At 33.8% G+C, this 12,977-nt stretch overlaps 4 protein-coding genes across 11 annotated transcripts; 2 read left to right on the top strand and 2 right to left on the bottom strand.

Moving 5' to 3' along the window:
- The first annotated feature begins 211 nt into the window (after positions 1 to 211).
- On the top strand, positions 212 to 3,925 carry LOC125594135 (sugar transporter ERD6-like 15). Of its 6 annotated transcripts, none has more exons than XM_048770452.1 (18): positions 213 to 412; positions 508 to 570; positions 667 to 756; positions 895 to 954; positions 1,097 to 1,162; positions 1,470 to 1,535; positions 1,650 to 1,725; positions 1,842 to 1,906; positions 2,056 to 2,148; positions 2,226 to 2,309; positions 2,386 to 2,470; positions 2,559 to 2,602; positions 2,712 to 2,774; positions 2,887 to 2,946; positions 3,022 to 3,082; positions 3,410 to 3,469; positions 3,559 to 3,663; positions 3,772 to 3,925. In XM_048770452.1, the coding sequence occupies exons 1-18, from the start codon at positions 272 to 274 to the stop codon at positions 3,885 to 3,887; spliced, it is 1,398 nt and encodes a 465-aa protein (XP_048626409.1). In that variant the 5' UTR covers positions 213 to 271; the 3' UTR covers positions 3,888 to 3,925. The 6 variants fall into 6 exon arrangements, with proteins under 6 accessions (XP_048626411.1, XP_048626412.1, XP_048626413.1 ...); XM_048770453.1 differs by having other exon boundaries at positions 3,549 to 3,663; XM_048770454.1 differs by lacking the exon at positions 895 to 954 and having other exon boundaries at positions 212 to 412.
- Positions 3,926 to 5,181: 1,256 nt separating this feature from the next.
- Positions 5,182 to 7,167, bottom strand: LOC125594136 (putative FBD-associated F-box protein At5g50270). Of its 3 annotated transcripts, none has more exons than XM_048770460.1 (3): positions 6,876 to 7,167; positions 5,941 to 6,804; positions 5,182 to 5,862 (listed from the first exon to the last, which is right to left on the bottom strand). In XM_048770460.1, the coding sequence occupies exons 2-3, from the start codon at positions 6,802 to 6,804 to the stop codon at positions 5,716 to 5,718; spliced, it is 1,011 nt and encodes a 336-aa protein (XP_048626417.1). In that variant the 5' UTR covers positions 6,876 to 7,167; the 3' UTR covers positions 5,182 to 5,715. The 3 variants fall into 3 exon arrangements, with proteins under 3 accessions (XP_048626417.1, XP_048626416.1, XP_048626415.1); XM_048770459.1 differs by having other exon boundaries at positions 6,904 to 7,167; XM_048770458.1 differs by lacking the exon at positions 6,876 to 7,167 and having other exon boundaries at positions 5,941 to 6,848.
- Positions 7,168 to 7,864: 697 nt separating this feature from the next.
- LOC125594134 (peptide methionine sulfoxide reductase B5-like) lies at positions 7,865 to 8,764 on the top strand. The gene is made up of 3 exons (XM_048770451.1): positions 7,865 to 8,107; positions 8,267 to 8,423; positions 8,525 to 8,764. The coding sequence occupies exons 1-3, from the start codon at positions 8,007 to 8,009 to the stop codon at positions 8,693 to 8,695; spliced, it is 429 nt and encodes a 142-aa protein (XP_048626408.1). The 5' UTR covers positions 7,865 to 8,006; the 3' UTR covers positions 8,696 to 8,764.
- Positions 8,765 to 10,537: 1,773 nt separating this feature from the next.
- LOC125594133 (homeobox-leucine zipper protein PROTODERMAL FACTOR 2-like) lies at positions 10,538 to 12,585 on the bottom strand. Its single transcript, XM_048770450.1, has 4 exons — positions 12,291 to 12,585; positions 11,630 to 11,725; positions 11,139 to 11,557; positions 10,538 to 10,896 (listed from the first exon to the last, which is right to left on the bottom strand). The coding sequence occupies exons 1-3, from the start codon at positions 12,531 to 12,533 to the stop codon at positions 11,156 to 11,158; spliced, it is 741 nt and encodes a 246-aa protein (XP_048626407.1). The 5' UTR covers positions 12,534 to 12,585; the 3' UTR covers positions 10,538 to 10,896; positions 11,139 to 11,155.
- Between the last annotated feature and the right edge of the window lie 392 nt (positions 12,586 to 12,977).

Below are 12,977 nucleotides of genomic sequence, written 5' to 3'. Positions count from 1 at the left end.
TTACTGTATTTTCCATGCCAATTCCTCCAAAAAAAAATTGACCTTCTCAAATTTCTTAACTAATTATTTTTAAAAATGTGTAAATGAAACAGAAACATAAAAGGAAACACGATTTGTGTGTTTCAGTTCCGCATTTCTTGCTTCACGAGACCAACGATCATCCAAACTCACATCGAATCTGTAAGTTTAAATATTCGATAAAGACTTATTCTACCCTGAAAAAAAAATCAAGACTAGTGTAATCTTATTGATAATATCAGTATTGGAAAAAATGGCCGAAGAAGTTTTATTATTATCTTCTCCTTCTGAATCATGTACTTCACTTCTGTCTGAAATATCAAATGCTTCCACTAGAGCTTTCGTTCTTGCCTTCACTGTCGGTTCTTGTGGTGCCTTTGCCTTTGGATGCATCGTGAGTTCTTCTTCATCTTGATTGTTTTTTATTCTTCAATTTCTATTAACTTTTGGATTTTTGCATGTCATAATAACTAAATTTACTGATCACAGATCGGATATTCGGCTCCTACACAGTCCAGTATCATGAAAGACTTGAATCTATCCATAGCTGATGCAAGTTCAATCTTGTCAATTTTGGTTTATTTTATCTTTCCGGTTGATTTTGGTTCATTTAGTTTTCAACTATTATTTTGTCCATTTTGTTCTCAGTACTCACTTTTTGGATCAATATTGACTGTGGGATTAATTCTTGGAGCATTAATCTGTGGGAAATTAACAGATTTGGTTGGTCGTGTCTACGTAAGTAACCACTTGACAACAAATAATTAGTTCTTTTTTACAAATTTGTTTTCATTATTTAATTAACTTATAAGAAACTGAATTTGATCATAGACATTTTTGAATATGATAACCTTTTGCGATTCTTTTTTGAACCAGACTATATGGATCACTAACATTCTTTTCGTAATCGGCTGGTTTGCTATTGCATTTGCCAAGGTTTTTTCCTATTTTTGAGTTGCTTCTTTATTTTACAGTGTTCAACTCCAATAAATGAGAAGCTCTCTGTCAAGTCGATAAATGATTTTAATTCTTTCATATATCTTATCACTATTTTGTTCTTTGATATTTTGAGAAAAAGGCTGTTTGGCTGCTCGATCTTGGAAGGTTGTTGCAAGGGATCTCGATCGGAATTAGCGCATATTTGGTATGTATAGATGCTTAACCACTTTCTATCTGATTTCATTTTTACTTAATGTACTGATTTTATATATATTTGAACATATGTTGGTTGCAAAATGTAAGGGTTTGTTTAGAGATTTTTCGATTTGGTATATTTAAAATGTTCAATGAACTTTTAAGAATTGAAATTGAATTTATTGATAATAAGATTAAATATTAGAATATATGTATTTTAGGTTCTTTTTATTTATTTTCTCAAAAGTTTTTTATGTAGCTTTGGTGAGATTTTTTGTGATAAATCATATAATCTGATAGCTATTTATCAATCATAGGGACCAGTTTACATTACCGAAATAGCACCAAGAAAATTGCGAGGAGCTGCTTGTTCCATGTCGCAGGTAAATCAAGAAAACCAATATCTTGAAAAGTATAAGAATGTAGTGTTCCCCATTTGGATATATTAAAAAAAAAATTAGTGTTCCTCCGACACAATTTTCTTATACCATCTGCAGTTATTTACGGGCGTTGGTATATCCGTCGTTTATGCACTTGGAACAGTCGTTGCTTGGCGCAATCTAGCCATTTTGGGTATGTAAATGAGATCACTTCTCATCAAATGTAAAAACAATCAAACTTTCTCTTTTTCCTTTGTGGACCAAAACATAATAATTGTACTGACGGTTTTGCCTTTTGGCTTTGGACAGGTTCTATACCTTCTCTTATGATTCTGCCTCTTCTTTTCTTCATCCCCGAGTCTCCTAGATGGCTAGTATGCATTTAGTTTTTTTTTTTCATTTATGCTTATGTTTGTTTACATGTTAGATTATTGGTACTACTTCCAAAAGAAAACATTAAATTAATGTTTATGTCGAATGTCATTTATGCTGAACAAAATAACCTTGAAAATATGTTCTGTAGGCTAAAGTTGGGAGAGAGAAGGAGGTTGAAGAGATTTTGTCAAGATTGCGAGGAGAAAATTCTGATGTATCAGATGAAGCAGGAGAGATATTAGTAAGCATATATATGCATGAATAATCATATGATCAATGTATATATTTTTTACTTCACAATATTTTGATGATCATCAGGCATATACAGAACATGTTAAACAACAAGGAGATGATCGCGGTTTCCTCAAGTTGTTTCAGCGAAAATACGCGTTCTCACTTACTGTAATTCTTCTTCTTCTTCTTCTTCTTCTTCTTTCTTCTTCTTCTTCTTCTTTAATAACCCGTTTGGTTTACACAGATTGGAGTTGTTCTTATAGCTTTGCCTCAACTTGGAGGTCTTAGTGGTTATTCTTTTTACACTGAGTCCATTTTCATATCTACAGGTAAAATAACTCTTACTTCTTCAACAAAATCTTGATTTTTATATATTTATTTACCGTAACGATAATTGTTGATAATTACGAGGATCAGGTGTATCGAGTGATGTTGGATTCATATCGACATCTATAGTTCAGGTTTGACCGATTTCGAGTGACCTTGTTTAGAGTTCCTAAGTCCTTTCGAATATATATTATATACACGGTATATATGCTTTCACTGATCATTATATACACACTCTTGTAGATGCTTGCAGGCGTTTTAGGTACTGTGCTTGTGGATGTATCCGGAAGACGTTCACTCCTACTGGTAAAATAGAATTTAAAACTCTTTAGCGTAAATGTATATAACTATAGGTGATAGGTTAGTTTCTTCGGTTTCTGAAGAAACTATAAGGTGAAATTTTTGAAAAATTTTCTAGGTTTCTCAAGCTGGAATGTTCTTGGGTTGTCTTGCCACAGCCATTTCATTCTTCTTGAAGGCATGCTTACTATTACATCTACTTTACTAACCCATTTTTGATTGTTGTTTCAAAACGGATTCTCTTATTGCGCAGGAGAACCATTGCTGGGAAACAGGAACACCTATATTGGGAAACAGGAAACAGGAACATCACGGTAACTAATAAATAAGATAAAAAAAAGTTATAAGGAAATAAATCGAATCATTTTAACTAAAATAAAAATAAACAGTTTTATTGACAAAAAGTCTCCAAGTTTTGTTTGAGCTTTAGAGTTATATATAGATTTAGATTTAGGAGTTAGTGTTTAATTTCACGACTTAGGGTTTTGTTTAAGATTTTGAAGTTTTAGTTTTAAAATTAAACTATTTTGTTGATTTATAAAAAGATTATAGCCCATTCTCCTAGCTAGTTTTAATATATAGTATATGATATATTCAAAATTCTGCGGTCATAACTATGATTTGCGTCTTTATTGAAATAGTTGTACTTTGGATCATATGGATTAGGCATGGGATCAATACCATCGATCATAGCATCAGAGGTTATATTATTAAAAGTGTTTTTATAACATGTAAACGTTAAGTTTATTATAATTCATTTTCTAATATTATATGTTATAGATTTATCCAGTAGATGTGAAGGGGGCCGCGGGAACAATGTGTGGCTTGGCCAGCTCTATAAGCTCATGGCTCGTTGCTTATTCCTTCAGTTTCTTGTTTCAGTGGAGTACCACAGGTAATCTTTTAATATTATGTTATTTAAGATAAAAATAAACGATATTCTAACAACTATTAGATTTTGAAAATAAAATAGCTATTAAGTTGTAAGTTTATTAAACTGCAGGAACATTTCTGATGTTTACCACAGTGACTGGCATTGGATTTGTGTTCATAGCTAAGCTTGTTCCAGAGACTAGAGGAAAATCTTTAGAAGAAATCCAATCTCTTTTCAGTTTTTAGTGATTCTCCTCGTGAAGGTTCTACAATATCAACAAACATCTCCGCCCAAAATAGAAAATTATGGGTCTAGCATTAAACCTTACAACTTCAACTGTTTTATTAGTAGGCAATCCATCGAAACAATGGGAAAGCTTTACCATTTTGTATATGCTTTTATTTTATAATCTGGAATTGTTAGGTATCAAATCTGTGTTGTGGGATCGTGATGAAATTCATAACTTGGATAATGAATGGAACATGTACAATAACATTTTTCCGTATATAAAAGATATTACAAAGTTTTAGATTAAAATACAAACTATACAAATAAAGTTTTAGTATTGACGGAAAGATACTTCATGATCATTTGCTATAGTAAATTTCTCTCTCTTTTCCACAGAGCGTTTTGTTAATGCGCACTAAAAGTTCTATAAAAATCAAAGTTTATAATGAATATCCGACATATAATACTTAATCATCCAATCGGTAATCAAAATGTGATAGTTAATCAAATTAACCATAAATTCAATAATTTGTAACGACTTAACATAAGAATTTTTAACAGTTTACTTAAATGTCCACCATTCTTCTTTAGTTTAAGTGTAATCATAGTCACTAAATAACAATACGCTAAGCAATATGGATAAATGTAGATATCATAACGACTAAATTTTCATCTTAATTATATGGGTCCCTAATTATATTGCATATAGACAAATTTCTATACTACATTAGTAAGTGTTTATATTTTACTATTATAAACTATGTGCCTATATCCATTCATGAGAGCTATACAAAGCCACATCCAAATTTTCTTGAAATTGCTACATATCCTAGCTAGACATGCTGATATTCTAATTATAAAATTATCTTGATATTAAGCAGAAAGCTATAGCAGAAACCCAATTAGTCTAGTTGCTTGAATAAAAGTTCTTTAATATACCAGGAGATATGAGGTTTAAACCCCAGAAAATGCAAAACATGGAGGTTATGGTACAAAAAAAAATGAGAAAGCTACAATCAAACTTTCTAGCAGATCCATACACAATTAAAGATTTCAAATGGACTTTAATATCATCATTTTAACCGATTTGGATACCTATTACCTAGCAAGTCCTTTTATTTGGTGATCCATTGTTTCTTGTTGAAAGCAAACAAAATCTATAATAATTTTTCCATGAGTCATCAATTCAAGTAGTGCGCTATACCTTTAGCCAAATTAGCTTGATTAACTCTAAAGCCGGAGAAAGATTACTAGTTTAAGGCCTAAAATTTCCACAGTTTTCAAAGGAAATAGCAGTTATAGATCCTAAAGTCTCTAAACAAGCGATGGTTATTGAAGTTTCAATCAACCAAATAGTGTACAGTTTAAGTGTTTAATCTAACAGCAAATAAATAATAAAAAAAACGTTACAAAATAGGGCAAAAGGAGACAAGATAGTTTTTTTTACTTACGATAAAGAAAACATAAAACGTTATAATAGCTAATCTAGGATTCAGACCAAACACAGTGTTACTTGACATGTCGGACTGTAGCTTCAGTTAAATACAAGCTGGCAGATAGGTGAACGCATGAACGACAATGCCAACTCCTTAATCATCTCAAGTTTCTCCTCGGGGTCACTGGGTTTAGAGGAGATGGTAACCTTTTTTAGACAGCGGCCGTTTCTTAATATATATTCCACCACTTCCTTCTCTTTTTTAGTTCCTTCATAGCTTTCACATTCGAGAGTTTCAAGACTCGATAGCAAACATTCAGGAACTAAGCTCGGTTCACTCCAACATGGGCTCGGATCATTCGCTTGATAGTGAATTTAAAAAATAATCAGGTCAATGACACAGTGTGAATTTAAAAATATACCTGAACAAGTTTGAGAGTTCGTAATTTAGGAGAATCTCTGAGCACACACATAAGTAGGTTCAACCACTGCCTCTCACATCTGCATAGCGTAAAATCTACGAGGCGGTGGAAGACACAACCACTAGAATATGCATCCTGCAAGTCCCATTGTGGAAGATAGAATCGTTAGTCATTGTTCCATTACTGATTCTGATAAAGACACGACTAAAATACCTCCAAGGGTGATAAACGTAAATAGAGAACCCTGACTGGAGTTATGGAACTCAGAATATTCCCAGGATGTCTATAGTAAAAGTCAATATGTGCCGTTACAAGGTTAGGCATTTCATTCTCAAAGACACAAAACCCACCCGCAGAATCATCAATAGTCAACGTCTCCAGAGAAGGAGCATCTATCACAAACCTCTCTCCACCGTAGCCATCTTTGTACGGTGCATCACACATGTATAAAGTCTTAAGAGAAGGCACTCTAACGGTGAAAACAGTAACATTGTCTTCAAGACATCGGTCCACATACAAGTTTTCAAGAAGAGGACAATTGGATAAAAACCTTTTGACATGTTCATCACCACCTGGGTATTCAATGGAAATAAGAGTCAATTCCTTGAGAGATGGGAAAGACACGGGTGAAGAAACATCATCAGCAAGAACCACGTTGTCAAGTTTCAACTTCACAAGCATTCCAGAGACCGTGTACAAGCTTTTAGGAAGGATGGCTGGATCTGTACAAGAATATCTATCAATCTCGATGACCAGCTCACGGACATGGCGCCTAGATACAGTTCTAGCCCAAACTCCAATATTATCAACATCACTAGACTTTTCACCGAGCTTGAAACGCACATACTCTAGAACTGGAGCCTCGTGCAAAAGCAAGGATCTGTCTACAAACCTCGAGAAACTCTCTTTCGTGATATTACTATTATTGCCATCATCGTACACGAGTCTTGGCACAAGCGTCCACAGATACTGCCACCGTTTGGACAAAACCATTTTGGCCACAGCATCTTTGGTAGTAGGCAGAAAGGAAAAGACCCTCAAAAGCAGATGTTCAGGCAGATGACTTATCCTATCCATCTGCATGCAAAGCCTTAGAACATCAAAAACATGAACAAACTATAAGAAAGTTGTCCATGACCTTAACTTACTAACTAGTTTTAAGGAAGTGAGGATTACGGAGATTCTGCGGTGGAGTTCATGGAGGAGACATGGATCGGATACGCGGCGTGAAGTCTCGCCAGTGAGACCATTTGGGGAAGATGAGATGACCAACAGAGTCGTGTTAAATATTTCGGCTGGGTTTCTACATGGCCCGGCCCAATAGACAGACTAGGTATTATTAATACATCAGCACTAACATTGAGACGGGCCTGCATAAAAATACTGTTTTTGGTTAATGTAACTCTAATGAAGACACTAAGAATAAGTTAATTTCAATGGCAATTTTTATAATAAACACGTCAAATACTAATTCTTTTTAGTAATTATAAATTAATACGATAGATGTGCTAAATCTTTTTGGATCGTATTAGACTTATCTTAAATACTACTTAAATATCTATAAAATTGCGGGTTTTGGATCTAACTGAGTTGGAACATCCCTACTCTATCGATTTGCAACATATACCGTCAAGGCTTCATTAGCAACCGAAAGCCGGTTCAGCCATGTCTGGATCAGAATAGATTTTATCCGGTTACGGCTCTAGAACCGGATGGTAATGATTTGGATTTTCAATTTTTAAAATTTCAGAATAATTATTCGGTCTGCTTCCACCTTTACCATATAATGAGTCTTCGTCCCACTAATGCTTATTTCAACTGAGGCTTCGAATGGTGACTATCGTTCCGCCCCGCAATTAACAGTAACAAAATCTCTACATTTTCTATATATTTATACATTTTTATAACCGTTAAAACCGCACCGCAGTTAAACCGCTTGTTCCGCACCGTAGTTGAACCGTTTGTCCCGCAACGCTCAAACCACAGTAACCAGCCATACGTTTCCATATGATATGAATCCGAATTTCGGAAACTGAACCGGGAAAGGATTAGGTGTCAATTAAGCAGATATAGCACGTGCATGATTCATTAATTCAATCTACACCAGTGTACAGGTCCTAACACTTCATATTTAATGAATGTAGACGGAAAACTAATAAAGATACATCACTGAAAACTAGGTATAAATGTCTGATCAAGAACCTAGCTGATCAATATCATTATCTGATTCGGTTCCTCCGTCGTAATATCTCAGCTTCCGGTTATCTTAAGTGGCGGTGATGGCGGCAGCTCATGGACTGGTGGTTCAGAAAACAGAGGAGGAGTGGCGTGCGATCCTTTCTCCTGAGCAGTTTAGGATCCTCCGACAAAAAGGCACTGAGTAAGTTATTTTTGGGTTCTTTCTTTTATGTTCGAGTCTTATAACTCAAGAATCCCTTGTTTCTCAATTAATAGATTCAGCATGGTAATTAAGCTGCAAGGCAAACATATAAAGAATCTTTAAGGGATCCGTTTTCATGTTTTGGTGAAAATGTTTCAGAATACCAGGAACTGGAGAATATGACAAATTCTTCGAGGATGGAATTTTCAGCTGTGTCGGATGCAAAACTCCTCTCTATAAATCCAGCACAAAGTTTGACTCCGGATGTGGTTGGCCAGCTTTCTTTGAAGGACTCCCTGGTGCCATTAACCGAACGGTATAGCTTCTCTTTATATGTTTTTGGTTTAATTTCATAAGTTTTTTAATGACTGAAAACTTTTTCTGTGTTTCTTGATTTGATTCTACGTTTATCATCAGCCTGATCCAGATGGGATAAGTACAGAGATCACTTGTGCAGTATGCGACGGGCATTTAGGCCATGTTACAAAAGGAGAAGGTTATGATACTCCTACCGATGAACGCCACTGCGTTAACAGCGTCTCGATCATCTTCAACCCGCAAAAACCACCTGAGGAGGCTGAGGATTGATCATAAAATAATGTTGAATCATCTTTGTCAAAAGAATAATAAGAATAACATTGGATCATTCTCCTACTATATATGATGTTCAACGCTAATCATTTTAATACTAAAATAAGTTTTATAAAAAAAACAAAAGAAAGAAAGAACAGAAACGGTACATATGCAAGATATTTTTTAAAAATAATTATTAAATTTCTGATCAAATTTGTTATTTTATATTTGATTCAGCTCTTTTAATTAAACCTCGTTATACATTATTACATGTGGCAACTAACAATCAATATTATACGCGAACCGGAGCCAAAAAAAAAAGAATTTTGTAACTTTTTTTTGAACAACATAGAATTTTGTAACTATAAGTACATATAGTAGTTGAAAATAGCGAAAAAATATTAGTAAGAAACGGAAATTCGGAATGTTATTAATTCGAACGAACCAAACACACATTTTTACGGTCTGGTATAAACCTATCAAATCAGTTAAACCGGTAGAACCCTCTAAAACCATAAGAGGTTCTTCTATACTTTGAGCTAATCATTCACTTGACTTGATCGTATCTACTTTTTCAGTATCTTTAACTAATATAAGGCCTTAGCTTCTTCCTCCCAACATGTAAGTAGAATGGATGTGGTAGAAGAACACGGACTAGCTACATTAGCTAGAAGTCATAAATAATATGCCATACAGTATCACTTGGAAGATTTTGTTACTTTTTTTTTACAATTTGTTACTTTACTAGAATAAAAGTCTTTTCCCTGTAAAAAACAATCACAAAGATATATAGAATCTAAAGAGGAAAAAAAGATTAACAAAAGATTGACTTGTAGGCGTTTGATTTAAAGCAATCAATGGCTAAGGATTAACCAATCAAAAACTAGTTTTCATTTTTGTCAAAAAAGATATATTGAATCTTTATGATATATCACTGTAACATGATGTCAATTGTCAACACATATATAAAACTCATCTTGGTATTTTTTTATTATAATATATATATATCTAAAAGCTGGAAGCATATAAAAAAAAATATCTTGAAAAAAATACAAGGTGACAACAACAAAATGGAATGAACGAATGGTTATCTAAGAAAAATAAAATTATATTTTATTCATTATTTCTGCTTTAAACTAGTAAAATGGTATGTGTTTAACTAGAAATTAAGAAAGACAAAATACTTTGGAAGATACTCTGTTACTCAGGTTTTTTGTTAAAACATATTCTATTACAGTTTGTTGAGGCACCTAGTGAAGAGATTCTTTTTTTTTGTCCACAACTGACCTAGTTAAGAGATTAAAGAGCAACACATCAAATTTTAAATTAAAGTACAAAAAATAAACTTATACAAATAAAATGTTGTACAAATAAAACTTCGATAAAAATCATAACAACCTCAAATCAAATGTTTGAACTGTGAACCCCATAGAAGTAGGAAATTAGTAGGAAAAGGACAAAATCTATAAGGTCATGAACAAAAAGAGTAAATGTTACTACAAAAAAAAGTCCAGTTCCATAATGCCTTTTGATGTTACCAAAATAAAGGTTACATGCAAAATAAATTTAATATTTCAATTTTATGATAGTTATAAGCAATTAGTGTTTTAGAACACTGCTATTGATATTCGCTCAAAAATATTTACCTTTTAAAAATGAAAAAAATGAAAAAGAATAAGAAATTTACTTGAGAATTGAGATACTAAAAATGTGATTTAATTAATATTTATTCTCATGACACAAGTTTGACGTTTTATTCATCTAAGCTTTTTTGAGTTTGAAATACTTTAGAACCTTTTTGATGTAGACTGAATTTCTTTCTGGTTCGATCATATATTCATATACGAATAAGCTGAATAGGGAGTTCAACAGAAACTAATGTTACTAATATATGGTCTTGCAGCTTACAAAACAATAAAGAAACATACACTTGGTGGGTAAAACACATAAAGAGAGGACACCCAAAAGTGTTCACAAACTGTTATAAAAGCAGAACGCTGAATAGACAAACTTAGAAAAGGTAAATAAAAAGGACCGTGGGTTTCCATCAGAAGTCAATACCCGAACCTCTTTACCCTTTCTTTTCTCATCATCCTTGAGATAAAGATTTAAACGTTAAAGGTGCGTTCTTGACTTCATCTGGATTATCAAAACATACAGAACTAGAAATAAACCATTAAGGCATAAACGCTATTTTTCTCCTTTCCTTGTTACTTCTGCAGGCAAAAGAAAGAACACAAACCACATTAGTCAAAACATATACTATAGTCTTCTTTCTTGCTTCACAAGAATACTACCCCATCTCGACTGTTTCAAAAGCTAGTTTTACATCTTTCTAAATGTCAACGCAAACGCCAAACACAACAAGTTTGCGTTTACAGTTTAAAAAAAAACTTTTCATTTAAGAAACCACAGAAAATGGGTAAAAATTTCACAAACTTAAATGTTTAAGTCATACCTGGAAGGCTGGAAGAATTATGGTCCTCCTCCACCTCGGTCACAAGCAACGGCTGCTTTAATCCTCTCCACCGTACATTTGATCAGACTGTTAACCGTAGCCACCGAGCCAAGAGAGAGCTTAGCTGTAGGAACAGAATCAACAAGTATCTGAAACGCAACGGTTAACAGTGAACCACAACTCTCAGATGCAGTAGAAGAAGAAACCACTTCTTGATTCCCATTTTCTCCTCCTCCGACCGAACCATCGGGTAATATAGCGAAACCAGATGGGAGCAACGCCACGTAATCAGGATCTCCTCCGCTTAGAACAACGTTCATCGCCACTATATCCACCGGCGCATAGATAACGTACGATCCAGATGCGTCCGTGCAGCTCTCTTGTAGAATCAACATGTTGCTTTGGCTCGAGTTTCCGCTCTGTTACAACCGAAATCATTTTGAGTCCGACATCGAAAAACAAAATCTTGATGTTACAGACAAGAATCTTACGTTGACTCGGAGCAAGGAGACGCAGTTTCCAGGTTCTCGACCATTTGCTATATGAGCCATTTCTTGAACCATTCCTCCATTTGACAGAATATCCCACTGCATGAATAAGTTTCAAACACGCACAAATTATGAACAAATGATTTTTGATATCCTTGGAATTTTTTTTGAAAATAAAGAATTTTTCTTTTAAAACACTAATATAAAACTTGCACATGATTTGAAAATGATAATATATTGTAGTATTACTAATCAAATACTCCATTTTTCCAAAAATAAAATAAATGTTTCTAAGAATTTTTTACAAAAACAAAAACAAGTTTATGCATTTTGTTAATAGTAATGATAAATTATAAATTTCACAAATAATTTAATTTATTGAATTATTATTAGTTTAAAGTTACAAAAAATATTAATCACATAAAATAATTGAGCTATAATTAAATTTTCAATTTTTTAATGTGAGAAAAGTTGGAACAATCATCGTTAATTTTAAACAGAGGAAGTATGTGATTTATTAAACCGGTTTTTGACAAAATTTAGTAAACCGGTTTGGAATTCAACCTTGGATGATCACCTGCTCTAGTTGTTCTAATATAAACCGGATTCAGTAAGAAGAATAATTCCATGTCAGACCGACCGGTCCGGTCTGTATTTTATTTACCTCGCTTCTTGAATTTTCGTCGCGGAGGAAGTCGAAAACCCGTTTGGGAGCCACTGGGATCCAGAATGAAGTCGCGGCGCTAAGAACGATCCCCGGAGGTCTTCCCGGATCATCCATGCTCTTTCGGGTCATGACTCGAACATCATCGGATCCAGTTGACGACATTGTGGTCCATGCATGTGCAGTCGACGCGCCAACACCGCTGCAAAAGCTCATAACCATCCTTTCCGCTAGCTTCAACATGCTCTTCCTCCCTTCGGGACTCGTTATCACTGCAATCAGAATTACCACAAAAGAAAAGGACCTATTAGTAAATTCAACAAATATTAACAAAATTACCATAAATTAAAGAACCTATTAGTAAAATTAAGAACTTTTCAGTTCAGCCTCAAACAGATTCATAATCTACCACAAATTAAAGGACCTGAATGAGTAAATTTTAAAACGTCTCATTTCATCCCCAGCATATTCATAATTACCACAAAACTAAAGGACCTAATGAGTAAATTTAATAACTTCTCAGTTCAGCCCTCAACATCTAACAACAAATTACCACAAAATTAAAGGACCTAATAACAAAGTTATAAGGCCCTGTGAGTAAATTTCAAAACTTTCAGTTCAGCCCCAAACTTATTCAATTCCATAAAGTTAAAGGAACTGAATGAGTAAAATTTATAAAAATTCTAA

This window comes from Brassica napus, assembly GCF_020379485.1.
Source record: "Brassica napus cultivar Da-Ae chromosome A3 unlocalized genomic scaffold, Da-Ae chrA03_Random_2, whole genome shotgun sequence".
Taxonomy (NCBI): Eukaryota; Viridiplantae; Streptophyta; class Magnoliopsida; order Brassicales; family Brassicaceae; genus Brassica; species Brassica napus.
The sequence above is the reverse complement of the archived record's forward strand: the minus strand, read 5'-3'. Positions and strand labels throughout refer to the sequence as shown.

What these genes read in the sequence shown, in the direction of transcription:
- LOC125594136 (XM_048770458.1), bottom strand. Translation starts at nt 6,810, where the DNA reads ATGCAGATGGATAGGATAAGTCATCTGCCTGAACATCTGCTTTTGAGG. An exon ending in TACGTTTATCACCCTTGGAG is followed by an intron (nt 5,863 to 5,940) that starts GTATTTTAGTCG and finishes TGGGACTTGCAG; the next exon opens with GATGCATATTCTAGTGGTTG.
- LOC125594133 (XM_048770450.1), bottom strand. Translation starts at nt 12,533, where the DNA reads ATGTTGAAGCTAGCGGAAAGGATGGTTATGAGCTTTTGCAGCGGTGTT. An exon ending in ACGAAAATTCAAGAAGCGAG is followed by an intron (nt 11,726 to 12,290) that starts GTAAATAAAATA and finishes TTATTCATGCAG; the next exon opens with TGGGATATTCTGTCAAATGG. An exon ending in TCTCCTTGCTCCGAGTCAAC is followed by an intron (nt 11,558 to 11,629) that starts GTAAGATTCTTG and finishes CGGTTGTAACAG; the next exon opens with AGCGGAAACTCGAGCCAAAG.
- LOC125594135 (XM_048770452.1), top strand. Translation starts at nt 272, where the DNA reads ATGGCCGAAGAAGTTTTATTATTATCTTCTCCTTCTGAATCATGTACT. An exon ending in TGAATCTATCCATAGCTGAT is followed by an intron (nt 571 to 666) that starts GCAAGTTCAATC and finishes TTTTGTTCTCAG; the next exon opens with TACTCACTTTTTGGATCAAT. An exon ending in TTGCTATTGCATTTGCCAAG is followed by an intron (nt 955 to 1,096) that starts GTTTTTTCCTAT and finishes TTTGAGAAAAAG; the next exon opens with GCTGTTTGGCTGCTCGATCT.
- LOC125594134 (XM_048770451.1), top strand. Translation starts at nt 8,007, where the DNA reads ATGGCGGCAGCTCATGGACTGGTGGTTCAGAAAACAGAGGAGGAGTGG. An exon ending in CTCCGACAAAAAGGCACTGA is followed by an intron (nt 8,108 to 8,266) that starts GTAAGTTATTTT and finishes AAAATGTTTCAG; the next exon opens with AATACCAGGAACTGGAGAAT. An exon ending in CTGGTGCCATTAACCGAACG is followed by an intron (nt 8,424 to 8,524) that starts GTATAGCTTCTC and finishes GTTTATCATCAG; the next exon opens with CCTGATCCAGATGGGATAAG.